This window comes from Syngnathoides biaculeatus, chromosome 23 (assembly GCF_019802595.1).
Source record: "Syngnathoides biaculeatus isolate LvHL_M chromosome 23, ASM1980259v1, whole genome shotgun sequence".
NCBI classification, from domain to species: Eukaryota; Metazoa; Chordata; class Actinopteri; order Syngnathiformes; family Syngnathidae; genus Syngnathoides; species Syngnathoides biaculeatus.
Window position 1 is genome coordinate 4,894,466 of NC_084662.1, and position 24,012 is coordinate 4,918,477.

At 41.8% G+C, this 24,012-nt stretch overlaps 1 protein-coding gene across 1 annotated transcript in view; it reads left to right on the plus strand.

Moving 5' to 3' along the window:
* Nucleotides 1–23,346, plus strand: part of ptchd4 (patched domain containing 4) — a 39,956-nt gene extending 16,610 nt beyond the window's left edge. The window contains exons 2-3 of the mRNA XM_061812398.1: nucleotides 1,243–1,738; nucleotides 21,677–23,346. Of these exons, the coding sequence (XP_061668382.1) occupies nucleotides 1,243–1,738; nucleotides 21,677–23,346 (2,166 nt within the window). The remainder of the gene's footprint in view (nucleotides 1–1,242; nucleotides 1,739–21,676) is intronic.
* The last annotated feature ends 666 nt before the right edge of the window (nucleotides 23,347–24,012 follow it).

Below are 24,012 nucleotides of genomic sequence, written 5' to 3' on the forward strand. Positions count from 1 at the left end.
AGTGTGGCTGTCCACCAGGGACCTTCCGCTGCGGACTGAGTCCCACAAGCTGGCCCCCAGGTTTGTAGGTCTGTTCCCCGTCAGTAAAATCATCAACCCCGTCACCGTATCCCTGAAGCTCCCCAGGTCGATGAAGGTCCACCCGACGTTCCACGTGAGCAGACTCCATCCCACCCGTCCGTCGCTGCTGGTTCCATTTTTTTCAAACTGCAGGATAATTGATTATAAAAAGATTTTATAGTGATATCCCTAAATTAATTGGTTATTATTCAATTACGGTATTGCCAATAAAAGGTCAGAAAATAGGAAGAATATTGATCATTAGTTTCTAAAGTAAAAGAAAATGTATACAAAGATCAGTCTGCTTTCAAGGAGGACTATGGAAAAATTAAGAACGTGAAAGTCCAATAATTTGGACAATTTTGATCGCAACAATAATAATAATAAACTATTAATCAATTACCAAAATAGTTTCCCAATAATTTGATGTTTGTTGGGGTGGTTTGGTGAAACGGTGATTGATTACAAAAGTGTCTGCCTCACAGTTCTGAGGACCGAGGTTCACCTGTGAGGAGTTTGCATTTTCTATCACGTCTGTGCCTCTGTGGGTTTTCTCCGGGCACTCCGGTTTCCTCCCATGTCCCAAAAACATGCATTAATTGGGGACTCAAAATTGCCCTCTCGGTGTGATTGTGAGTGCGACTAGTTGTTTTCTGTGCCCTGCGATTGGCCGGTGACTAGTTCAGGGTGTACCCTGCTTCCTCCCTGAAGTTAGCTGATGTAGGCTCCAGCAATCCCACGACCGTTGTGAGTATAAACGGCTCAGATACTGAATGTATGGATTTTTAGATTGGCCCTTTATCTGCTGCGCAGTAATACTGGTTGGTAGAATTCAACAAGGTACAACGTTCTAGTTAGCATCATATACATCTGTGGTCAAACTTGCTGACATTATCACATACTCTCAAAGCATGCACTTCTGTATTGTTTCCCAACACCTAAATGAACTTGCCCTGGAAGGAGTACAATTGTAATGGCTCCATGCACTTGCTTGGTTGTGCAATCAAATAGTATTGCATTACATCTCCATTTTCCATACACATCTTTAATGAGTTAGTAAATCGGCACTAGAGAAATTTGAGATTTTATAACACACTCATCTTTTGCTGTTCAAAAAAACACTCAAATGTGAATCAGTCATGTGGTGAATGCTAACTCCTATGTCCTTCATACTGCTTGCAGGATGGTCGAGTGTCCTTCATCGGTCATCAGCTAGGAGGCGTGTCCTTCTCACCCAACAGCCGGGACCAACAGGTTAAGTTTGCCCGTGCTGTGCAGATCACGTACTACCTCCGCAACAATGGACCTGTGGTGCAGGATGCCATTGCAGAGCGCTGGGAGAATGAGTTCTGTGCCCTGGTCAATCGACTATCTACTGCTGAAACACCTCATGGACCAGACCAACTCCACATCCACTCCCTCACATCCTTTAGCTTGTGGCGAGACTTCCATCAGACAGGCGTGCTAGCCAAAGGGGAGGTGTTGGTTAGCCTTGTCCTGGTGCTTATGGCTGCAACCATATCCAGCTCCATGCGGGACTGTTTGAGGGGGAAACCCTTCCTGGGCCTCCTTGGGGTGTTGACCATCTGCATTGCCAACGTGACAGCTACAGGGATCTTTTTCATATCAGATGGGAAATTCAATTCCACACTCCTGGGGATTCCATTCTTTGCAATGGGTGAGTATGGGAGTGTATGTCATTTTATTTATGTTGATGTAATGATAGATTGAGGGGGTGAACCGATAATGTAAAAACAGGATTCTTGATACTGCTTCCATTCATCCATCCATCCATTGTCGACGGATTTTCTGGGTCAGGTTTCAGGGGAAGTAGTTTAAGCGGGGATACCCAGACTCCCCTTTCCCCAGTTACTTCTTCCAGCTCTTCCAGAGGGATCCCAAGGCGTTCTTAAGCCAGGCAAGAGACATAGTCTCTCCAGTGTGCCCTGGGTTGTCCCTGGAGTCTCTTGTCTGGAACCCCTCACCAGGGAGGGTTCCAGGAGGCATCCAGATCAGATGCCGCAGCCACCTCATCTGGCTCCTCTCAATGCAGAGGAGCAGCAGGTCGACACTGAGCCCCTCCTGGATGACCGAGCTTCTCACCCATGTTACTTGTTACTGCTTTTGATTTTCTATTTAGGAGTTGTTACATTATAGTTATGAACACTTGTGTATTTGTACCCTGTGATTAACTGCTGACCAGTCCAGGCTGTAACCAGGCTCTCCCCCATTTTCAGATGAAATTTGATTCCTAGGAATGATTTGAGCAGATGCAATGGTACAGGAGCTCATTCTGTTCTTTCTATCCATATATCTCCACCGTATAGCAAGTTCTTAGGTGATGATTGACAATTAAAAATAAAACAATGTAATGAAATAGTTCATGTTGACATTAAACAGCAACACTATGCATATCATGGGATTCCGAACTGTACTTTGGGCATCGGTATTGGTTATTATTGGAAAATGAATCATCCGCTAATAATAGTATTATTTTATTTAACAATCTATTCAAAGCATGTCTCTTCAACGTTCAGCTCCACTCAGTCATCTTCTATGACAGCTCATGTAAAGCTTGCAGTGCTTCCCATATGCCATTAAGAATGAAGGATCCGTTGAGATTTCACTTTAGTTCTAGTACAGAAAGAAGAAACGTGCCAAGAGGAAAAATGGTTTGTAATTTACTGGGAATAAAAACACTGGGGTTGAAATGAGAACAACATATAGCGAATGAAAAGGAGAGAAGAGGCAAAGCAATAGGAGACAGACAAAGAGATGGAGAGCACTTGATTAAGTCAATAATTTTATGTGACAGGACCTTAGAGACAGCAGATGTCCACCCTCCTCCCTGGAGCCCCAGACTGACATACACTCCTCCTATCACTGTATCAATGTCACATCATGGTTGACAACTGAAATTGATACGGACTTTCTTTTTCCTCGCTGGAAGGCCCAATCTGCTAGTGTGGAACCCCCACCCTGAGACTTCCCTCCATACTCCATGCATACAATTCTTATTTTCCAATTATGAGAAGGTGATACAGTGGAGCAATTGGTTTGAACATTGGCTTCACAGTTCTGAGGACCAGAGTTCGAATCCTGGCCCCACCTTTGTGGAGTTTTCATGTTAAACCCATGCCTGCACGGGTTTTCTCCATGCACTGTGGTTTCCTCACACATCCCAAAAACATGCATTCATTGGAGACTCTAAATTCCCCTGGGTTTGATGATGAGTGCGACTGTTGTCTGTCTCTATGTGCCCCGTGATTGGCTGGCAACCAGTTCAGGGTGTACCCTGCCTCTTGTTCAATGATAGCTGTCATAGGATCCAGTGATCCTGTAACCCTCATGAGGATAAGTGGATAGATGGATCGGTATGTCAAATTGCAGCAAGAGCTAGCTATTCAGAACATGTTGAATTTGGCCTAGTTTACTGAAAACAGCTTTTGCTTTTGTGTTAATGAGTTAGCCTGCAGCAACAGCAATATGTTTACTGTGATGGTAGAATTTTTAATTAATTTATTTATTTTTGTTAGCGCTCAGGGACACATTTGTTGGATTTACTCAGCATAGTTGTGTGATTCAGTTGTGGTTGTGAGGACTTCAAGAATAATTAACTCAGGATGTGTCCTTCTGGCTGTTTTGAAAGTGACGACTGACATGTCAAATGCTTTCACCCGACATTGTTTATATGTTTCTATCATAACTAACGAAAAAAATACACAATTTAGGTCACTCAATAAGTCACTTACTTTGTCATGCAACCTACATGACCACAGGGGCGAAGCAATGAGGTGGCCACAAGACACCAAGAATGTATTTCATCAGCAAAGCCCAGATTGTTTAAATTGACACTGACACCAGAATTTACATTTTGAAATAGATACTGTTACGAAAACTACATACAATATTATTCACTTCAATGTCTATATGGATGTATATGATGTCATTATTGCGCAGAGTTTCTGAAGTCTTACTTAACATCCCAGTGGTGGGGATATTGCCTGCAACGTCATTTACAGATGTCACACTGGGACAGTTGCCATTAGAAGACCTGCTATGGTAGATGAACAACAGAGATTTGGGGATTTTTCCGACACCCCTTCTGACTCGGAAGCTGTTTTCAAAGAGAACATCTCACAATCAGGCCATATTACCCCGAGCCATATTTAGATGATACGCGGATCACTTCTTACTAACAACAGCCTCCCCGACAGAGGATGAGGAACCTGATGAAATCTTCAAAATGACAGGCCTATAATTGTTCGATTTCCTAACTCTTTTACAAGACTTGTGGATGTAGCATACTCAGGAGGACCCATGCCGGGCGAAGTAACTACTTCAGAGGTGCCCAGAAACCGGTAGCCCCGCACGCGGCCAGAGCACCTCCCTGCCCGATCCAACTCTGCGATTGGATCTGCAACTCTCTCTAATGCTGGGGAACGATAACAACGCCGGCCACTGGCGAACGACAACAATGCCAGCCCGCGCAGATGGACACATTTAGCACCCCTGACTTACGTACTTTATGAAGTTATTATGACATGGATCTTTTGTTACATTCTGAGAGAAGGATTATGTCGTTGGACGTGGACGGAGCTTTTTATTATTGTTCCTTTTGGAGAAGTTTTTAGAATTTGGTATACGTCTAGTTAGCCAGTTAGCTCTTGTTAAACACTATTAAACTCTTTTTGTACTTCTATTTTGTTATTGTTTTATGTTGTATTGTATTGTGTGTGATTAAATTGTCTTTAAAAAAACAATACAAGTGCTTTGTTATATTTTGCTGGTTTGACCAAGGGGATTTATTCTAAATTATCATGTAACATATGCTATAAACTGAGACAAAATAGTCACCCCAAACTATTATTTTTTCTCTCGCCGGTACAATAGGTATAAACCAATATTAACACCCGACCCTGCAACTACAAAAAATATCACTTCCTGGTTCTTCCTCAACACGAAATCCTAGAAAGACATTCCCTGGGGGGAGATGAAAAAAAAAACAATATACAGCAAGATTCTGACCTGCACTGAAAAAAAGATGGGTCCATTCCAGATTACTATTTTGGGTTAAAAGCATACTAAATTTTATGTTTTAGGTGTCAGTGGCCCTTTAAATATTGTGGTCATACAAGTTATTTATGAGTGTTGAATGTCCAACATTACAATACAAAGACTTGTGGGCAGTCTTTTAACATACCTCATACCATATGTGAGTGAAGTCATCTATCCATTCATCTATCCATCCCGTAACACTTATTCTCGCTGGAGACCATCCCAGCACCTATCTTTAGGCGAGAGGCAGGTTACAACCTGAACCAGTCGCCAGCCAACCACAAGGCGCATATAAACAAACAACCATTCACATTCACACCTACGCACGATTGAAAGTCATTAATCAACCTACCATCCATGTTTAGGGGATGTGGGAGGAACCCAGAGTACTCACTCAGGCAGGGGGAGAACTTGCAAACTTTACGGAGGTGTGAGCAGATTTGATCCCAGGTCCTAAGAAATGTGAGGCAGACATGCTAAACAGTCTTTAAACGTGCTGTGAGAGTCAATGTTTATATTTTATTTATTTTATTTTCGCTTCTTTCAAAACAGTTACTATGTAATCAATCGTTCGTGCAGTTAAACTTTACAGTTAGGGAGTATGTACCTATATTCTCACAAATTTGTTTTGTTTTGAGGGTCGCTTTAATTATAGTGTTTGTGTAATGTGTTTAGTGTACACTATAGCATATATGTCAGTTTATCATACTTGCGATTAAAACAAATCTTGACATTTCAATGTGCATGAAAATTAATTTGTCAATCGAGTTGACCAGTGTCTGGATTTAGATGTGTTAATAAGTAGCTTTTCTACCAACCACTATAATTTCACTACAGATGTTGTAATATACTGTAATAGAGCTCGTGCACGTGACTTCACAATTTTCACGGCGCCATGTTGCCGGTCAAAGAGAGCTGCTCGACATTGTGGGAGACATTGAACCGGAGGAGAATATTTACAATACTCGGGACCTTTTGTGCTGTTGGTTGTCACAACAGACGAAACAGAAATTCAAAGAGATCATTCAATGGAATACCATCTGAAAAGACGAGAAAATATTGAAGGATTTCGGCAATAAAACATGATGGATGGTGCCCAACCAAAATACACACACGCCTGTGTAGCGATCACTTCATTTCAGGTAAGAATTATTCGTCTCAATCTCAAATTACCAAAAAGTATTTATAATGCCAAATTGGCTCTTTTGAGAAAAAATCGTCTGTTGCAGAGGTTTACGGAGGTTAAGTGTGACCGCAATCACTTCCATGTACATTCAATGGTAATCATAGTTAATGAATGCAAGTTTGTGTAAAATCAGGGGTCATTGATTTAAATATTGGAATTTGTATTGAATCTTCTTTTCATTTCGGCTTGTCCCGTTAGGGGTCGCCACAGCGTGTCATCTTTTGCCATCTTAGCCTGTCTTCTGCATGTTCCTCTCTAACCCCAACTGCCCTCATGTCTTCCCTCACCACATCCATAAACCTTCTCTTTGGTCTTCCTCTCGCTCTTTTGCCTGGGAGCTCCATCCTCAGCATCCTTCTACCAATATACTCACTCTCTCGCCTCTGAACATGTCCAAACCATCAAAGTCTGCTCTCTCGAATCTTGTCTCCAAAACATCCAGCTTTGGCTGTCCCTCTAATGAGCTCATTTCTAATCCTATCCAACCTGGTCACTCCGAGCGAGAACCTCAACATCTTCATTTCTGCCACCTCCAGTTCTGCTTCCTGTTGTTTCTTCAGTGGCACCGTCTCTAATCCGTACATCATGGCCGGCCTCACCACTGTTTTGTAAACTTTGCCCTTCGTCCTAGCAGAGACTCTTCTGTCACATAACACACCAGACACCTTTCGCCAGCTGTTCCAACCTGCTTGGACCCGTTTCTTCACTTCCTGACCACACTCTCCATTGCTCTGTATTGTTGACCCCAAGTATTTGAAGTCGTCCACCCTCGCTATCTCTTCTCCCTGTAGCCTCACTCTTCCCCCTCCACTTTTCTCATTCACGCACATATACTCAGTTTTACTTCGGCTAATCTTCATTCCTCATCCTTTCCAGTGCATGTCTCCATCTTTCTAATTGTTCTCTGCATGCTCCCTGCTTTCACTGCATATCACAATATCATCCGCGAACATCATGGTCCAAGGGGATTCCAGTCTAACCTCATCTGTCAGCCTATCCATTACCACTGCAAACAGGAAGGGGCTCAGAGCTGATCCCTGATGCAGTCCCACCTCCACCTTAAATTCCTCTGTCACACCTAAGGCACACCTCACCATTGTTCTGCTGCCATCATACATGTCCTGTACTATTTTAACATACTTCTCTGCCACACCAGACTTACGCATGCAGTACCACAGTTCCTCTCTTGGTACTCTGTCATAGGCTTTCTCTAGATCCACAAAGACACAATGTAGCTCCTTCTGACCTTCTCTGTACTTTTCCACGAGCATCCTCAAGGCAAATAATGCATCTGTGGTACTCTTTCTAGGCATGAAACCATACTGTTGCTCGCAGATACTTCTGTCCTGAGTCTAGCTTCCACTACTCTTTCCCATAACTTCATTGTGTGGCTCATCAACTTTATTCCTCGGTAGTTCCCACAGCTCTGAACATCCCCTTTGTTCTTAAAAATGGGAACTAGAACACTTTTCCTCCATTCTTCAGGCATCTTTTCGCCCGCTAGTATTCTGTTGAATAAGTTGGTCAAAAACTCCACAGCCATCTCTCCAAATTGCTTCCATACCTCTACTGGTATGTCATCAGGACCAACTGCCTTTCCATTTTTCATCCTTTGTAGTGCCTTTCTGACTTCCCCCATAGTAATCATTTCCACTTCCTGGTCCTTCACTCTTGCCTCTTCAACTCTTCCTTCTCTCTCATTTTCTTCATTCATCAACTTCTCAAAGTATTCTTTCCATCTATTTAGCACACTACCGGCACCAGTCAACACATTTCCATCTCTATCCTTAATCACCCTAACCTTCTGCACATCCATCCCATCTCTATCCCTCTGTCTGGCCAACCTGTAGAGATCCTTTTCTCCTTCTTTCGTGTCCAACCTGGTGTACATGTCTTCATATGCCTCTTGTTTAGCCTTTGCCACCTCTACCTTTGCCCTACGTCACATCTCGATGTACTCCTTTCGCCTCTCCTCAGTCCTCTCAGTATCCCACTTCTTCTTCGCTAATCTCTTTCCTTGTATGACTCCCTGTATTTTGGGGTTCCACCACCAAGTCTCCTTCTCCCCTTTCCTACCAGATGACACACCAAGTACTCTCCTGCCTGTCTCTCTGATCACCATGGCTGTCGTCGTCCAGTCTTCTGGGAGCTTCGGTTGTCCATCGAGAGCCTGTCTCACCTCTTTCCGGAAGGCCGCACAACATTCTTCCTTTCTCAGCTTCCACCACATGGTTCTCTGCTCTACCTTTGTCTTCTTAATCTTCCTACCCACCACCAGAGTCATCCTACACACTACCATCCTATGCTGTCGAGCTACACTCTCCCCTACCACTACTTTACAGCCAGTAACCTCCTTCAGATTACATTGTCTGCACAAAATATAATCTACCTGCGTGGTTCTACCTCCGCTCTTGTAGGTCACTATATGTTCCTCCCTCTTCTGGAAATAAGTGTTCACTACAGCCATCTCCATCCTTTTTGCAAAGTCCACCGCCATCTGTCCCTCAAAGTTCCTTTCCTGGATGCCGTACTTACCCATCACTTCTTCATCACCCCTCTTTCCTTTACCAATATGTCCATTACAATCTGCACCAATCACAACTCTCTCGCTGCCTGGGATGCTCAGAACTACTTCATCTAGTTCCTTCCAGAATTTCTCTTTCAACTCTAGGTCACATCCTACCTGTGGTGCATAGCCGCTAACCACATTATACATAACACCCTCAATTTCAAATTTTAGTCTCATCACTCGATCTGATACTCTTTTCACCTCCAAGACATTCTTAGCCAGCTCTTCCTTTAAAATAACCCCTACTCCATTTCTCTTCCCATCTACTCCGTGGTAGAATAATTTAAACCCTGCTCCCAAACTTCTAGCCTTACTACCTTTCCACCTGCTCTCTTGGATGCACAGAATAGCAACCTTTCTCCTAATCATCATGTCAACCAACTCCTGAGCTTTTCCTGTCATAGTCCCAACATTCAAAGTCCCTACACTCAGTTGTAGGCTCTGTGCATTCCTCTTTTTCTGTTCATGCTGGATCCGGTTTCCTCCTCTTCTTTGTCTTCGACCCACAGTAGCTGAATTTCCACCGACGCCCTGCAGGTTAGCAGTGCCGGGGGCGGGCGTTGTTAACCCGGGCCATGACCGATCCGGTATGGGATTCTTTAGATGAACGCTCATATTTGTTTGGCACAGTTTTTACGCCGGATGCCCTTCCTGACGCAACCCTCTGCATTTAGCCCTATGGGGGCACAAACCAGTGCAATCTGTAGGCCGGTCCCAATCTCACTGCTGTTCTGCTGCCCTCGCAAATGTCCTGTACTATTCTCACATAGTTCTCCCCCACACCAGACTTGCGCATGCAGTTCACCTCTTGGTACTCTGTTCATGGGCTTTCTCTAGGTCTACAAAGATACAATGTAGCTCCTTCTGACCTTCTCTCTACTTTTCCATGAGCATCCTCAAGGCAAATAATCTATCTGTGGTACTCTTTCTAGGCATGAAACCATGCAGTTGCTCGCAGATACTTAATTCCATCCTAAGTCTAGCCTCCACTACTCTTTCCCATAACGTCATTGTGTGGCTCATCATCTTTATTCCTCTGGAGTTTCCACAGTTGTGAACATCACCTTTGTTCTTAAAAATGGGACAAGCACACTTTTCCTCCATTCTTCTGGCATCCTCTCTCCCGCTAGTATTCTATTGAATAAGTTGTTCAAAAACTCCACAGCCACCTCACCAAATTGCTTCCATACTTCCACTGGTGTGTCATCGGGTCCAACTGTCTTTCCATTTTTCATTCTTTTCAGTGCCTTTTTAACTTCTCCCTTACCAATCATTGCCACTTAGCGCTCATTCATACTTGCCTCTCCTACTCAACCTTCTCTCCCATTTTCTTCATTCATTCCCTTCTCAAAGTACTCTTTCCATTTACTTAGCACACTACTGGCACCAGTCAACATATTTTCAATGCTATCCTTAATCACCTTTACTTGCTGCACATCCTTCCCATCTCTATCCCTCTGTCTGGCCAACCTGTAGAGATCCTTTTCTCTTTCTTTCGTATCCAACCTGGAGTACATGTCGTCATATGCCACTTGTTTAGCCTTCGCCACCTCTACCTTTGCCCTACGATGCATCTCAATGTATTCCTTCCTCAGTCCTCTCCCTGTCCCACTTCTCCTTTGCTAGTCTCTTTTCTTGGATAACTTCCTGTATTTTGGGGTTCCACCACCAAGTCTCCTTCTCCGCTTTCCTACCAGAACAAGCAGGCCACATATAATAGACAATATTAATAATCAACAAAAAACAGAGAGACAAACAACAGTCGCACTCACGATCACACCTCAGGGGAATTTAGGGTGTCCAATTAATGCATGTTTTTGTGATGTGGGAGGAAACCGGAGTGCCCAGAGAAAACCTTTGAAGGCAGGAGGAGAACATGCAAACTCAGTTATGAGTCAGTCATGCAGTTAGGACTGGGATTGAACCTTCGTCATCAGAACTGTGAGACCATTGCTCTACAATTGTACCAACGTGTCAGCTTCCAGAAACATTATTTTCTTTATTCACTTAAATGACTTCATGGAGAAGCTGTTTGCCGACCAGACTCAGTGATTGTGGAACACCGAAGGATAGAGCTAATGTAATTTTGATGTGCTCGCAAAGGCATGTGGTTTTGTGTCGTTTGGTGAATTGGAGTCAAATGACATTAGTGATCTTGTTTGATTGGCTCAATGGCCACCCTTTGTCAAAGTCAAAGATGAAGTCCAAAAAAAACGTGCACGTGCCCAAATTATAATAATAAAAGTACCAAACAGCATATCAATCATTCTAACAGAGTAAAAGTATGGATCCTTCTTCACATAAATACGCAAAAGTTAAAAAAAAGGGCCTTGAAAGTAAATAGTACGGTACATTAAAGTACTCTGTAAAGTATAGTTTCTCGAAAATGTTACTGGAGTAACAAAGTAAATGTAATGCGTTACTCCCCACCTCTGCTCAGCAGGCCTAAAATCAGATCGTCTTTCAGCCACCAAATGTACAATCCTCTAGGCTCATGTCAAAGGACACACCCTTGCTTTGCTCAGCCTGGGGGAGACCGGTCACCCAGACTGGCAAAAATATAAAATGAGTCTTGCCCCTGCATGAAAATCAGGATTTGTCAGCATTTGTGCTACCTCCCAGTTGTGCTGTCTGAAAAAAATCTCTTTGCAAACCTGTACAGCGTCCGACATTAAGCTTTTTTTGGTGGTGGCCCTGCTTGAACTGTACTGGCCCCCTACATTCATGATACCATATGTTTAAGTTTTAGTTATTATTTCGTATGGAAGGTCTTTATATTCAAGTATTCAAGCCCCTTTAAAAAAATAGCATATTGCATTTGTGGCCATGTGCTAGCTTCACTAAAATTAAGGTATTGCAATAACGCTTCAAATAATAAACAAGTTACAAACTTATTAAAATGTTGTGGCTTGATGTTCTGTAGACTATGTACTGTATATTATGTGTTAATAAATTTCTACCAATACATATATATCATGAAATATAGGTAGGTTGGTGGGAGGCCCGTCTTAGAGGAGCGTCTGTATGCTTAGTACCTGTAGTGGGAGTTTAATTTACCTTTATTCTTTACATTAGTTATTATACAGTATGTCTGTGTTAAAAAGAGAACCCCCTTGAAAATGAGATAGGCATCCCATGGGCTATCCTTGAATTAAATAAATAATGTACAATATTAAATAGCCGTAATATACAAAGGCACTGATCCCTATACTTTTTAATGATTTTGACTTTCATGCGAAAACAAATGATTTAAATATTCCATATTACATGAAGTGATAAAAACTGCGGTAAAGTGTCACGATGTTTTGCCGCACATTGTTTTAATTTAATGATGAATAACGTTCTCGTTAGCATACAGTTGTTGTCCACACATTTTTGGACAATAATCAGCCAATGAAGCTTTATTTTGTGGCGTTGCTATTTTTCCTCGCCGCCATTCCATGGTCTGGCTGCAGTTGCTGTAAGGCTAATGCTATTTGCGTCATTAGCAGTGGCTACCGATTTGAGGCTAATTCGTGGGTGTTTATCCCTTCGGGCAGGCGACTGTCACGGATTATCATTGTGTCATTACCAAATTCTGTCTCTGTGCTAAAAGGTATTTCAGTCAATAATGGAAAATATACTTTGAATCAGTTTTGGCAGGCAAACATTTTCAGTGGCAGAAATTTCTACTTCTTCTCAGGCGGGTCATTGTCTATACGTGTAGTTGGTGGTACCCCAAGATAACAGTGTAGTAGCCCAGGGCCATCACTAATGTCAAACCTGCTGTATGCGTGTGAACTGGTTCTAAAGTGTGGCGTGCATCAGAAAGTATACACTTGAGTGAGAGTTGAATTTTCCTATAAGGGAGAACATTAAGTACATGAACTGCTTTCACTTTTTTTTTTTTTTTTAGCTGCATTACTTACTTGGCACTGTACGTTTCCACACAATGACCGATTTTCCTCTTAAAAAGAAAAATGCAACTGTGATTTTTTTTTTTCTGGGTAAAATGGAAGTTCACTGGATATACTGTCTATTATCAGAGCACCAACTTTTTTTTCGTTTTTAGCTACTAAAAAGTGTAAAAGGGGAATGAGTGGTTTGCAATTTGCATAATGATCATGGTCAGCTCAACAGGCATATTTTTAATCTTTTGAGAATATGAGAGCATGTATGTAATGTGTAATGGGACTGCTGGCAATGATAAATGGAGACTTTGCTAATATATATATATATATATGTGTGTGTGTGTGTGTGTGTGTGTGTGTGTGTGTGTGTGTGTGTGTGTGTGTGTGTGTGTCTGTGTGTGTTAAGCTCATTCAGTCCTGTGCTCTTCCATACATAAATGAAGGTGACATATTTAGAGAGAAATGTGTATTCCAGTCTTTTATAGAAAGTACAATTTTAGACCAATCCTTCAAATTATGTACTAGAGCCGGATAAATTGATAAGGCACCTCACCAAAAAAAGAACATTGAGTTAATAACTTAGATATAGTGAGAGTGTTGCTCAAATTTGTTAACTGATCATCACTTCTTCCCATGGAAAATGTATTGGGGAGTGAGTGTTGATGCCCCACCAACCCTGTTTGGATGCTCAGTACTTCCTAGTATATATTAAATGGGGTGCAGTTCAAGGTGCTTTGCAACATTGTCTGATTCCCCTTTTCAAACAATCCCTCCACAGACGGCAGAGGTTGTGATGCAAGGTTCTGTGCAGCACATGGAGTGATTAGTGGTTTGGGGAGTTATTAAGGAGTCGAAATACTAGCCACTCTACCTTATGAAGCATGAAAGGATTTTGTGTCGACCTATAGATGGATGTTGTCACTGCGCTCAGTATCACAACTTTTAACGTAATGAAACCAATTTTAATTTGAGAATCCCGTACTGAGTGCTCGGTGGTTTTCGTTTTGTGGTTTTGTATGCGCCGTGCCAGAATGAATTACACAATAATTCAAATGGATGCATTCTGTTGTCAATCTATAAGAGTTTAGAGCACAGACATAAAAGTATCTCAACACTCAAAGCAGAACAGTAAAACAAAATAATTTATTTTCGTCATTGAACAGAAAGAGAAAAATAGTGCTGTCTCTTTCTCACATTTAATATGAGCTGATTTCACAAGAAATTATTGACAAAGCATATTAAAATAGCCCATTAGAACTCAAATTTGGAATAAGCTTGATTGGCAGTGAGTGTTCCTGACTCTTTAGAAATGCAACTTTGTCACTCCTTAGATGCTATATTTAGCGATATTTAATCCTTATGAGACACCGCTTCCTTCAACATGTCTCATTAAAAATAGATTATTCTCAACACACCTTTTTATTGACACCCATGGGTGAACGCATTGTCGCTTTCATCCCAATATAGAATATCAAAAGGGAATATCAAAGAGAAGATTTTGTATCTGAGAAAACTCACACAGCCACAGGGAGAACACAGGCAGGCCAGGATGTGGATTTGAACCCACAGCCTCCGATCTGAAAGGTAGGTGTGTGAGCCAGTTGTTCACATAGACAACTACACTCTTAAGGTATAGCTTGTAAGGTAAGACTGCCTAGGATTAGTTTTACAGCAGAGGGGCAACAAATGGTAGGGGCCACAAATAATCTTCAGCACTTCAAGGGATCCAGGTTGCACTTCCTAACCAGATATATAACACAAATGCAATTTTTAATATCGACAAAATCAGTATATCAATATCTCGATTCCTGCTCAGTGATGGTGGTGATATGTGCCCTGTGACTGACTGGCGCCCAGTTATGGAAGTAAATACTCTATGTGCCACCAGGATTTGAATTTGAAATGCCACAGCAAACAGGATTTTAATGTAAAATGTGAAGTGATCACATTTTCAATAGTTGTATTTCAGTGTAACTTTTCCATGTTAACAATTCAACTGGCTACAATTCAACTGTCTGAAATTAAACCGGAACAATTCAGGTTAGAACCAAACGGCCAGGCAATCCAGTTACGCTTTCTTAGAATGTGACGTTACGTGACTAAGAAAGCGTAGCTGCAATTTGCTGGGTGTTTGGTTCTGACCTGAAGTAACCCTGCCTGGTAGCACGGACGCTGAATTTTAGACAGCGAATTGTAGCCAGTTGACATTGAAAAAGGCCTAATGTCGAACCCTTAGTGTATTTTGTTGGAAAACAGTTGGGTACCGTTGGCGCAAGTAAATCATTTTTAAAAATCTGTAATTAAGGAAAGAAATTACACCACTGGCGACACGGTGATGCAACTGGTTAGAGCATTGGCCTCACAGAGCTGAGGACTAGGATTCAAATCCTGGTCCCGCCTGTGTGGAAATTGTTTATTCTCCCCATGCCTGCGTAGGTTTTCTCCAGGCACTCAGGCTTCCACTCACATCACAAAAACATGCATTCATTGGACACTGTAAATTGCCCCTACGAGTGATTGTGAGTGTGACAGTTGTATGTCTCCATGTCCCCCACGATTGGCTGGCAACCAGTTCAGGGTGTATCCCACCTCCTGCCCAGTGATCCCGAGTATCAGGCTCTAGCATTCTCGCAACCCTTGTGAGGATAAGCGGCTCGGAAAATGAATGAATTACACCACTCATAAAACATTTTATTTTAGTGGTGAAAAAAATGAATGTTAATTTCTACTTTGATCAGCAGAGGTTATTACACTTTCTGATTTCCTCACTGAAACTGAAACAAAATAGTGTATCAGTCAGCAAAAAGTATGCTGACAGTAAACTACAGTATTTAATTCTAACTGTTACACAGACATAAATTCCCCATTACCATTAGTCTTACTAGACAAAATAAACAGGTATAAATTGAGATTTGTAACATTTATAGTTTTTTTAAAAAAAAACAAAGTTAAAATAATGCTATGCAGTTATTTGACCTTTGACAAGAATATTTTATCATGTCAATCTGATTCTCGTGGCATGTAACATTCAAATAGAAATAATATGACACAATGGATGGATGCACAGTTTGACAGTTTACCAGATGCCGTCCTATTATAATAGATTGAAATTAACATTCTGTCATGCTATGACAAGCACACTGATGCAGAATTAATTATCATATAGGGACACATGTGTCTGTCTGTGTGTGTGTGCGTCGGCGTTTGTGTGTCTTGGGGGGTGTCTGTTATCTCCTAACCATGCTGCGGTGACTGTAATGTGAAGATCAATATTGCCTGACATTATGGGGAGGAACCACTGTGTTCTGCAAAAGTGTTGTGTAAATTTCAAGGTACAAGTTACAAGGTACAAGGTATGTTTATTGTCAATTCTTCATTATGTTTAACACATACAGAGGATTGAAATTCAGGCACTCAAGGAGCCCCCGCCGCTAACCCTGCTACAAAAAACGGTATAAATAACATCAATATAAAAGCTAAATCAACAAAAGTAATTAATTGAATGCGCAAATATCAAAGATCAAGAAACGTGTGAAACTTAGTCAGAGTCAGAGAACCAAGGCAAATACGCTGACATTGCTGCGACCGCTGCTGTGACCGCGAGTCTGATGTGTGTATGTGTGTGCATCTACATGTTTACGGAGCATCACAGGACAGAAGAGATAGAGGGGGCAGAGCGATCAGAGTTCATATTCCTGACAACCTGAAGAATAATATTTGATCGGCTAGCCCTGGCCCACTGACTCCGCAGTCTCCTGCCTGATGAGAGCAGAGTGAAGAGTGTGTGACGGATGGTCGCACCTAGCTTTGCGAGTGAGGCCGGTACTGTAAATGTTCTGCAGGAAGGGGAGAGAGGTTTCGATTATCTGACCTGCCATCACTATGCCATGGAGAGTTTTGGGACAGGATGCGCACCATACCAAACATTGATGCAGTTGCAGCTTTTGCAGTTCTCCGGTGGGGGTCTATAGTCTGTAATAGTCTGAATACAGACTCCTGGTGTCACTGCTGTCACTGAAGCAGTAGGCGATCTTCCTGGAATACTCCCTCTTGGCCTCCCTGATCCCATGGGACAGATCAGCCTGACTGTCTTCGGCCCTACTCATCCCTAGACCTAAAAGCTGTGTTGCAGACTTTTCAGTAGTAGAACTTCCCAGTCAGTCATCCCTTCTGACGGGCATGGGCACAGATTGATTTAGTGGTGGGGATATCATCCATGCACTTGCCGATGTAGGCACTAACAGTCTCTGTGTACTCCTGAAATTCTGTGATGTTGTAGGTGCAGCGTGTTCGAACATTGTCCAGTCTGTGGCAGCAAAACAGTGTTTAGGTCCCTCAAAGGACCCTTCTGGCCTGGGTTGTACCTGTTTCCTCACTGGTTGGGAGACTTTAAACTATGGTGTTTAAGATGGCATGAACATAACAGTGAGTCTGAGGCATTAAAGTGGGGAGGGAAAGGGCCTAGTCGCTTCCTCTCAGAGGGTTAAAAACATTGTCTAGAGCAGTGGTGTCAAAGCTATTTATGTCAAGGGCCACAGCGTAGTTATGATTTCCCTTGGAGGGCTGTTATGACTGTGAACCTATATGAAGGAATTACCACCTCATATAATTAGACATACACAAAAATTTGATGAATAACCAGTTTTAAAATAACCAGCCTATAAAAACATGTTCTTAACTACTGTAGTTCTTTTAAAAGTAGTATTGATGACAAAAATACTTGCAATATCTACATTAACATTGGAATGCAATTAGCAATGTTGACTTTCGCGTGCCACAAAAATAATGTGGCCATCTGGATCTGGCTCCTGGAGCACCATTATGACATCTATGGTGTAGAATGTTATTTCCCTGTGTTGGAAAGTCAATGTTTGAGTCGAGTTTCGGAAACACAGCCTTGGGGTCAGCATTGTGAAGGTCCCCAGCTGGAATGAGAAAAGCATCTCCGTGGGCCTTCAGCTGTTAACTCATATGATACTAATACACCATTTTGATTGCACAAAATCGAAAAATCATAACCATGACAATCACCTGACAAATTTCCCTTGAGACACATCTCGGAGCAACCTGGCACTATTCATAATACCTGGTCAGCTGAGATTCCCCCTGAAGAGCAAATACCACCACCAAATCAAGCACATTCGTCCTTGTAGCATTTATGACATGCAGAAAGGAAGGTTGTAATGGTTCAACAATATATACAAGTACAATCCATACACAACAGTACAGTGCAGATGATACGAGGCTAAAAGAAAAAATAAAACAAAAATACAGGGAACAAAAGCAACCTTGAAATGTTCCTCAAGAGTACAAATAAAACTGGTGTTTGCATATGCACAAGCACTAATAAATAGATAGTTTGGGTCTGTTGTGGTAAAAGCCCGAGAACTGTCATTCATAAGTGTTGTTTCTCAAATATTTATTTTTATTGGAAGATTGATTCTATCGTCACATGCATTCATCTTAACGTTCACTCTGTTCATGCGGTTTTATTGAGTTTCAATCTCGTCTGCAGTCCAACATCCCCCTTGCAATATTGTCTCCCATGTCATTCCAGCAGTAATCCTGATTGGAAGACTGTACGGTGGGTGGGAGGAGCCGCCCTGCTCTCTTGCCACGTGATGGATGTGTTTTTGGAGTGTGGAAGCTACAAAGGTTTCAGTGAAGTGATTTAGTTTAATGACTCAGTGGCATTTTGGTGTGGGCCAAGGGAGGAAGGGAGGGCAAATGCATTCAAGGCTTCCATTATTGTCGTGCCGCGATCAGGCTGTGGGATTATTGAACAAAGACGCACATACACAACACACACCTTGTCTCATGGTAAAATAGCCTGTTGGACACCCGTTGACAAACTGCCCTCCTCCAATCCATTCAGCCCTGAACCTGCAAGTGGGATAGGATTTAGGTGCAATGCCTGGTATCTCTGCCTCCTTTCATACTCAGCTATAGTTTCTTATCGTTCTCTCACTCTTTAGCCAATCCTGCTTTCTGACTAACTGCTGCAGTGGCTGCCAGACAGCACAGGTTGTCCCTTACTCAAGGGAGAAGGGTAGGTGGATGGGGCTTTGCAAATGGTTATGAAGGCCATAATTAGTCTATTCATCATGATGCGGGAGAAAAACAGAGCAATAGTACTGAATAAAATTTGCTTAACAAATTTGAACTTCTATTGAAAACAGTGTTTCAACATCAGCTACAAACAATTTATAAACTGACAATTGAATTCTGTATTCTGTCAATCTGTTAATTCTGGTGACATCTCCAAGAGGCAGCATGTAGTTCAAGAAAGGGTTCTAGAGGAAATACCACAATCGTAACAAGAGAAGACTACATCAACATCAATAGCTGCTTCCATCTTCAGGAAGCCAATCCATAACCTATAAAAGGGTAATTTTATGTGTTCACTTCATTCAGTTCTTGAGAGTAAACTGAGACCACGCTCCTCTCAACAAATCTTTTTGTCTACTCCCTGTGAGACTTGTCAGTGTAGTGAATTTGATAGTACGCTGCAAGACGTTCCTAAAGTAAGTGGATCAAAATCTGCCAATAGAACTAGTTTGAATTGACTTGATTTATTCATCCATCAATTGTATGTACCACTTATTCTCGCTGGGATTGTGGGTGTGCTGGACCTTATCCCAACTATCTTTGGGGAAGAAGCGTTCACCCTGAACTGGGCGCCAGCCAATCACAGGGGACATCCAAACAACCATTCACATTCATACCTATGGGCAATTCAGAGTGTTCAATGAGCCTACCATGCATGTTTTTGGGATGTGGGAGGAAACCGGAGTGCCTGGAGAAAACTCACACAGACACGGCGAAAACATGCAAACTCCACACAGGCGAGACCTGACTGAAGGTCCACGAAGATGCTTTTCTCATCCCAGCTGGGGACCTTCACAATGCTGACCCCAAGGCTGTATTTGAACTATAGGGTCCTCAGAACTGTGAGTCATATGTGTTACCCAGCTGCACCACCATTCCGCCGAATTGATTTGATATGAATCTTAAAATAAGAGCTTGTATTTTAAAAGAACGTTGCTGAAAATTTTGAAAAAAAAATCAAAACAGTATAAAAACAAGGAGACCTAGATGTTTGTACTAGAATGAAATTCAGTCGGTGAGATTTTGTGTTTTTACGGAGTCAATGAAATATTTCATAGAGTTGAGGTCGCGATTGACAGTATCTCATGTAGCATCCATGTTTTGATGTTAGAACATTTGTTGAAATATCAACGATTTCGAATATAAAATACAATTTTGTGAAATCTTAGGTGAAGGACATTTAAGAAGTCCTTATTTAATTCAGGTAACAACATATTAATCATAACAAGAGAGTGAATCATTCATAAGATGGGCAGATAAATGGTGGGCCACATATGGCCCTACTCTGTTTTCAATACAGTCCACAAGGATTTACATGATTAAAAGTCCTGTAATAATTGTTGCATTAATTGAATGCCTTTTTTTCTAATATCAGTTGATCAAAATGTCGTCATAATTTTTATTAATTTATCTCACTATTAGTTATTTATTGTTAATCACATTAAAATATTGTTAATAATAACACATGGATGTATGTTTATGATTACTATTTTTTTTACATAAACTTTGAACTTTTTTTTACCTCATCTACAAATGATCTTGACCATCTGTCTATCCATCTGTTTTCAATATAGAATGTGGCCCTCGAGTACAAAAGTTTGAACTACTGTACTTTATATTATAAGCAGGTGTGTGCTGTAGGTCACATGATTGCTGAAGCTCAGCTAACTGCCCACTGTCTCCACCTTATTTTATCTCACCTCCCTTCACAAACACTGTGTCACCCTTCTGCCATTCTGGTTGTGCATCATTCAGTATTCATACATTCAGAGAATTTCCAGTGAGCTCTAAAGCTGATTAGCATTGAGCACCAGTTTGCCTCAGAGCCACAAATTCCTCCCCACATTTCGCATCAGCTTCACAAAAGGTCTATCTCCGGCAACACTGACCAGGCAATTTTTCACAACCAACTGCACATTTTACTGTGTACCAGTACTGTAATTTGCAAGTGCATCACAACTATTTATCAAGATTTAAAATTGGACAACTATTGGGCATTCAGCTTCAGAGGTTTCGCAACTTAATGCTCTGTTTTCTATGCAGTAATCCCTCACTATATCGCGGTTCATTGATTACTGATTTAGTGCAGAAAGATTTGTTTTTTTCAAGGTCAGTGTTGTGCAAGTACTGACTTGCACATCTTTGATTCAGCTTCTTAGGCTAATTGAATTAAATGTGTCAGCAATGACTCAGAATGTCTACTTGGCTCTTTTTCTGAGTCCCAAAAAAAAAACTTACTGTGTACCTTAGTGGTTTAAAACACAACTCACAACGAGTTTTCTGAAAAAATAATTAAAAATATTAACCTTAGACTGACGATTAGCTTAAGCCAAACTCCTAATGTTGGTGATAGAAACAAATGCAAGTAAAGGGCAATGTTGAGCTTGATTTTCTACAACTACAGTCCTGTGGTTTAAAAAAAAACCCCACTACAATAAATTCTTGATACCCATAATGCATTTTGCAGACTAGATTGCCAGGACTGTGAGTATGAGGAACAGTGCAAATAGTTAACCTAGGAAATCGTCTGTTCGCATGGTTCTTGTTCACAATGAAGCTGGGTATCCCCAAAAGTCCTGTGCTTGTGTTGTGTAAGTGGATGGCGACCTCACGTGGACAAAAAAACACCTACACCTCTTTTAAAGTGCTATATGAAACTAATAAATGTATATATAGTATTCCAATTAAAAAAATGGTTTCATTTACTCTGGGTATTTTCTGGAACCTGACTCCAGTGATAAATTGAGGTTTAGTGTACAGACAGTACATAATGTTTTATTGGTGTCCTTCTCATGTGTTCTATAGGTCATGGAACCAAGGGGGTGTTTGAGCTGCTGGCAGGCTGGAGGAGAACAAGGGAAAACCTGCCTTTTAAGGAGCGTGTCGCCGATGCATTTGCTGATGTGATGGTGTGCTACACGATGACCAGCTCGCTCTACATTATCACCTTTGGCATGGGAGCAAGCCCTTTCACTAATATTGAGTCAGTGAAGATTTTCTGCCAGAGCATGTGTGTCGCCATCCTGGTCAACTACTTCTACGTTTTCTCATTCTACGGCTCCTGCTTGGTGTTCGCTGGGCAACTGGAGCAGAACCGCTACCACAGTGTATTCTGCTGTAAAATCCCTTCAGTGGAGTATTTGGACCGCCAGCCCACTTGGTTTAAAACGATGATGAGTGATGGCCATGACCTCTCAACACACCATGACAGTGTCCCATACCAGAACCATTTCATTCAGCACTTCCTTCGTGAACACTACACAGAGTGGATTACCAACACCTATGTCAAGCCCTTTGTGGTTATTCTCTATCTCATCTATGCTTCTTTCTCATTCATGGGATGTTTACAAATCAGTGACGGTTCAAACATTGTAAACCTTTTGGCGAGTAACTCTCCAAGTGTTTCATATGCACTGACTCAGCAGAAATACTTCAGCAACTACAGTCCTGTGATTGGGTTCTACATTTATGAGCCCATTGAATACTGGAACTCGACAGTGCAGGAGCATTTGAAGACACTTAGTCATGGCTTCAACAAGATCTCTTGGATTGATAACTTTTTCCACTACCTACGGGTGGTGAATGTGAGCGCATCAACCAAGAGTGACTTTATCAATATCCTCAAAGGCTCATTCCTGCGGAGCCCTGAGTACCAGCACTTCACAGAGGACATCATATTTTCCAAGAACCGTGATACCAATGAGTATGATATAATTGCCTCACGCCTGTATTTGGTGGCACGGACAACAGAAAAGAAGCGTGAGGAGGTGGTGGAACTTCTAGAGAAGCTTCGCCCACTAATGCTGATAAACAGTATTAAATTCATTGCCTTCAATCCCACATTTGTGTTCATGGACCGTTACAGTTCCTCTGTCATTTCTCCAATCCTGACCTCAGGCTTTAGTGTACTCACCATCCTTATTCTTACTTTCTTCCTTGTCATTAACCCCTTGGGGAACTTCTGGCTCATCCTCACAGTTACGTCAGTGGAGCTTGGCGTCTTAGGTTTGATGACTCTTTGGAATGTTGGTATGGACAGCATCTCAATCCTGTGCCTTATTTATACCCTAAACTTCGCCATGGATCACTGTGCACCACACCTATATACCTTTGTGCTGGCCACCGAGCACACGAGGACGCAGTGCATCAAATTGGCACTGGAGGAGCATGGTGCGGCCATCCTGCAGAACACATCTTGCTTTGTGATTGGGATCATACCTTTAGTGTTTGTGCCTTCCAATCTGACCTACACACTGTTCAAGTGCTCACTCCTCACAGCCGGCTGCACCTTGCTTCACTGCTTCGTCATCCTGCCTGTCTTCCTCACCTTCTTCCCACCATCTAAAAAGAGACACAAGAAAAAGAAACGGGCTAAGCGGAAAGAAAGGGAGCGGGAAAGAGAGAGGGAAAGAGAGAGGGAGGAGATCGAGTGCATAGATGTGAGAGAGAATCCTGATCATGTGACAAATGTCTGAGTTGTTTGTCATTTTAGCAGTGAATGTTCGTTGGATTACATAATGTTATAAAACAACTCTCAACATAGAGCGCAGTAAAGACGTCTGTCACCTGTGTGGTGAGCACTGCTTACTCCTGGCCCGTAGAAACTAAGCAGCCCGTAGTAGAGTGCAGTCCCTTTGGAAAACCTTTTGCTATATGTCCTGACAGTATCTTTCAATGGTACCAACCACAGCATACTCATAGTACTACTACTTGGTACAGTATATGTGAAACTAGGCTATCAGAATTGTACACAAATTATTAATATATAGTAGTTTTTGCTCTATTTAAATATTTGTAAGTCGGACTTTATCTCCAGTGGCCCTTAACTATATGAAAATGGCGCAAAGCAGTCTGTTAAGCCAAGAAAGCGCAAGCAGGCTAGAGGAAATTGAATCCTTAAGAAACTACCAATAAATAAGGGGTAGTTCATCCATTGAAAAAAATGATGCTGTGTTTTATACACAATGAGTGAAAAGGACATGCATTCATTTGTTTGTGCATGTCAACTGAGGACTTGTCCGTTTTGCATTAACTGAAAGGTTACACTGAGCTGAAAGTAGCTAGACTTTTATCAGAAAACTGAATCTTCTTCACAACTTTTATCAACATACTTTTTGCCAAATGAAAGGGTGTGCTTACAT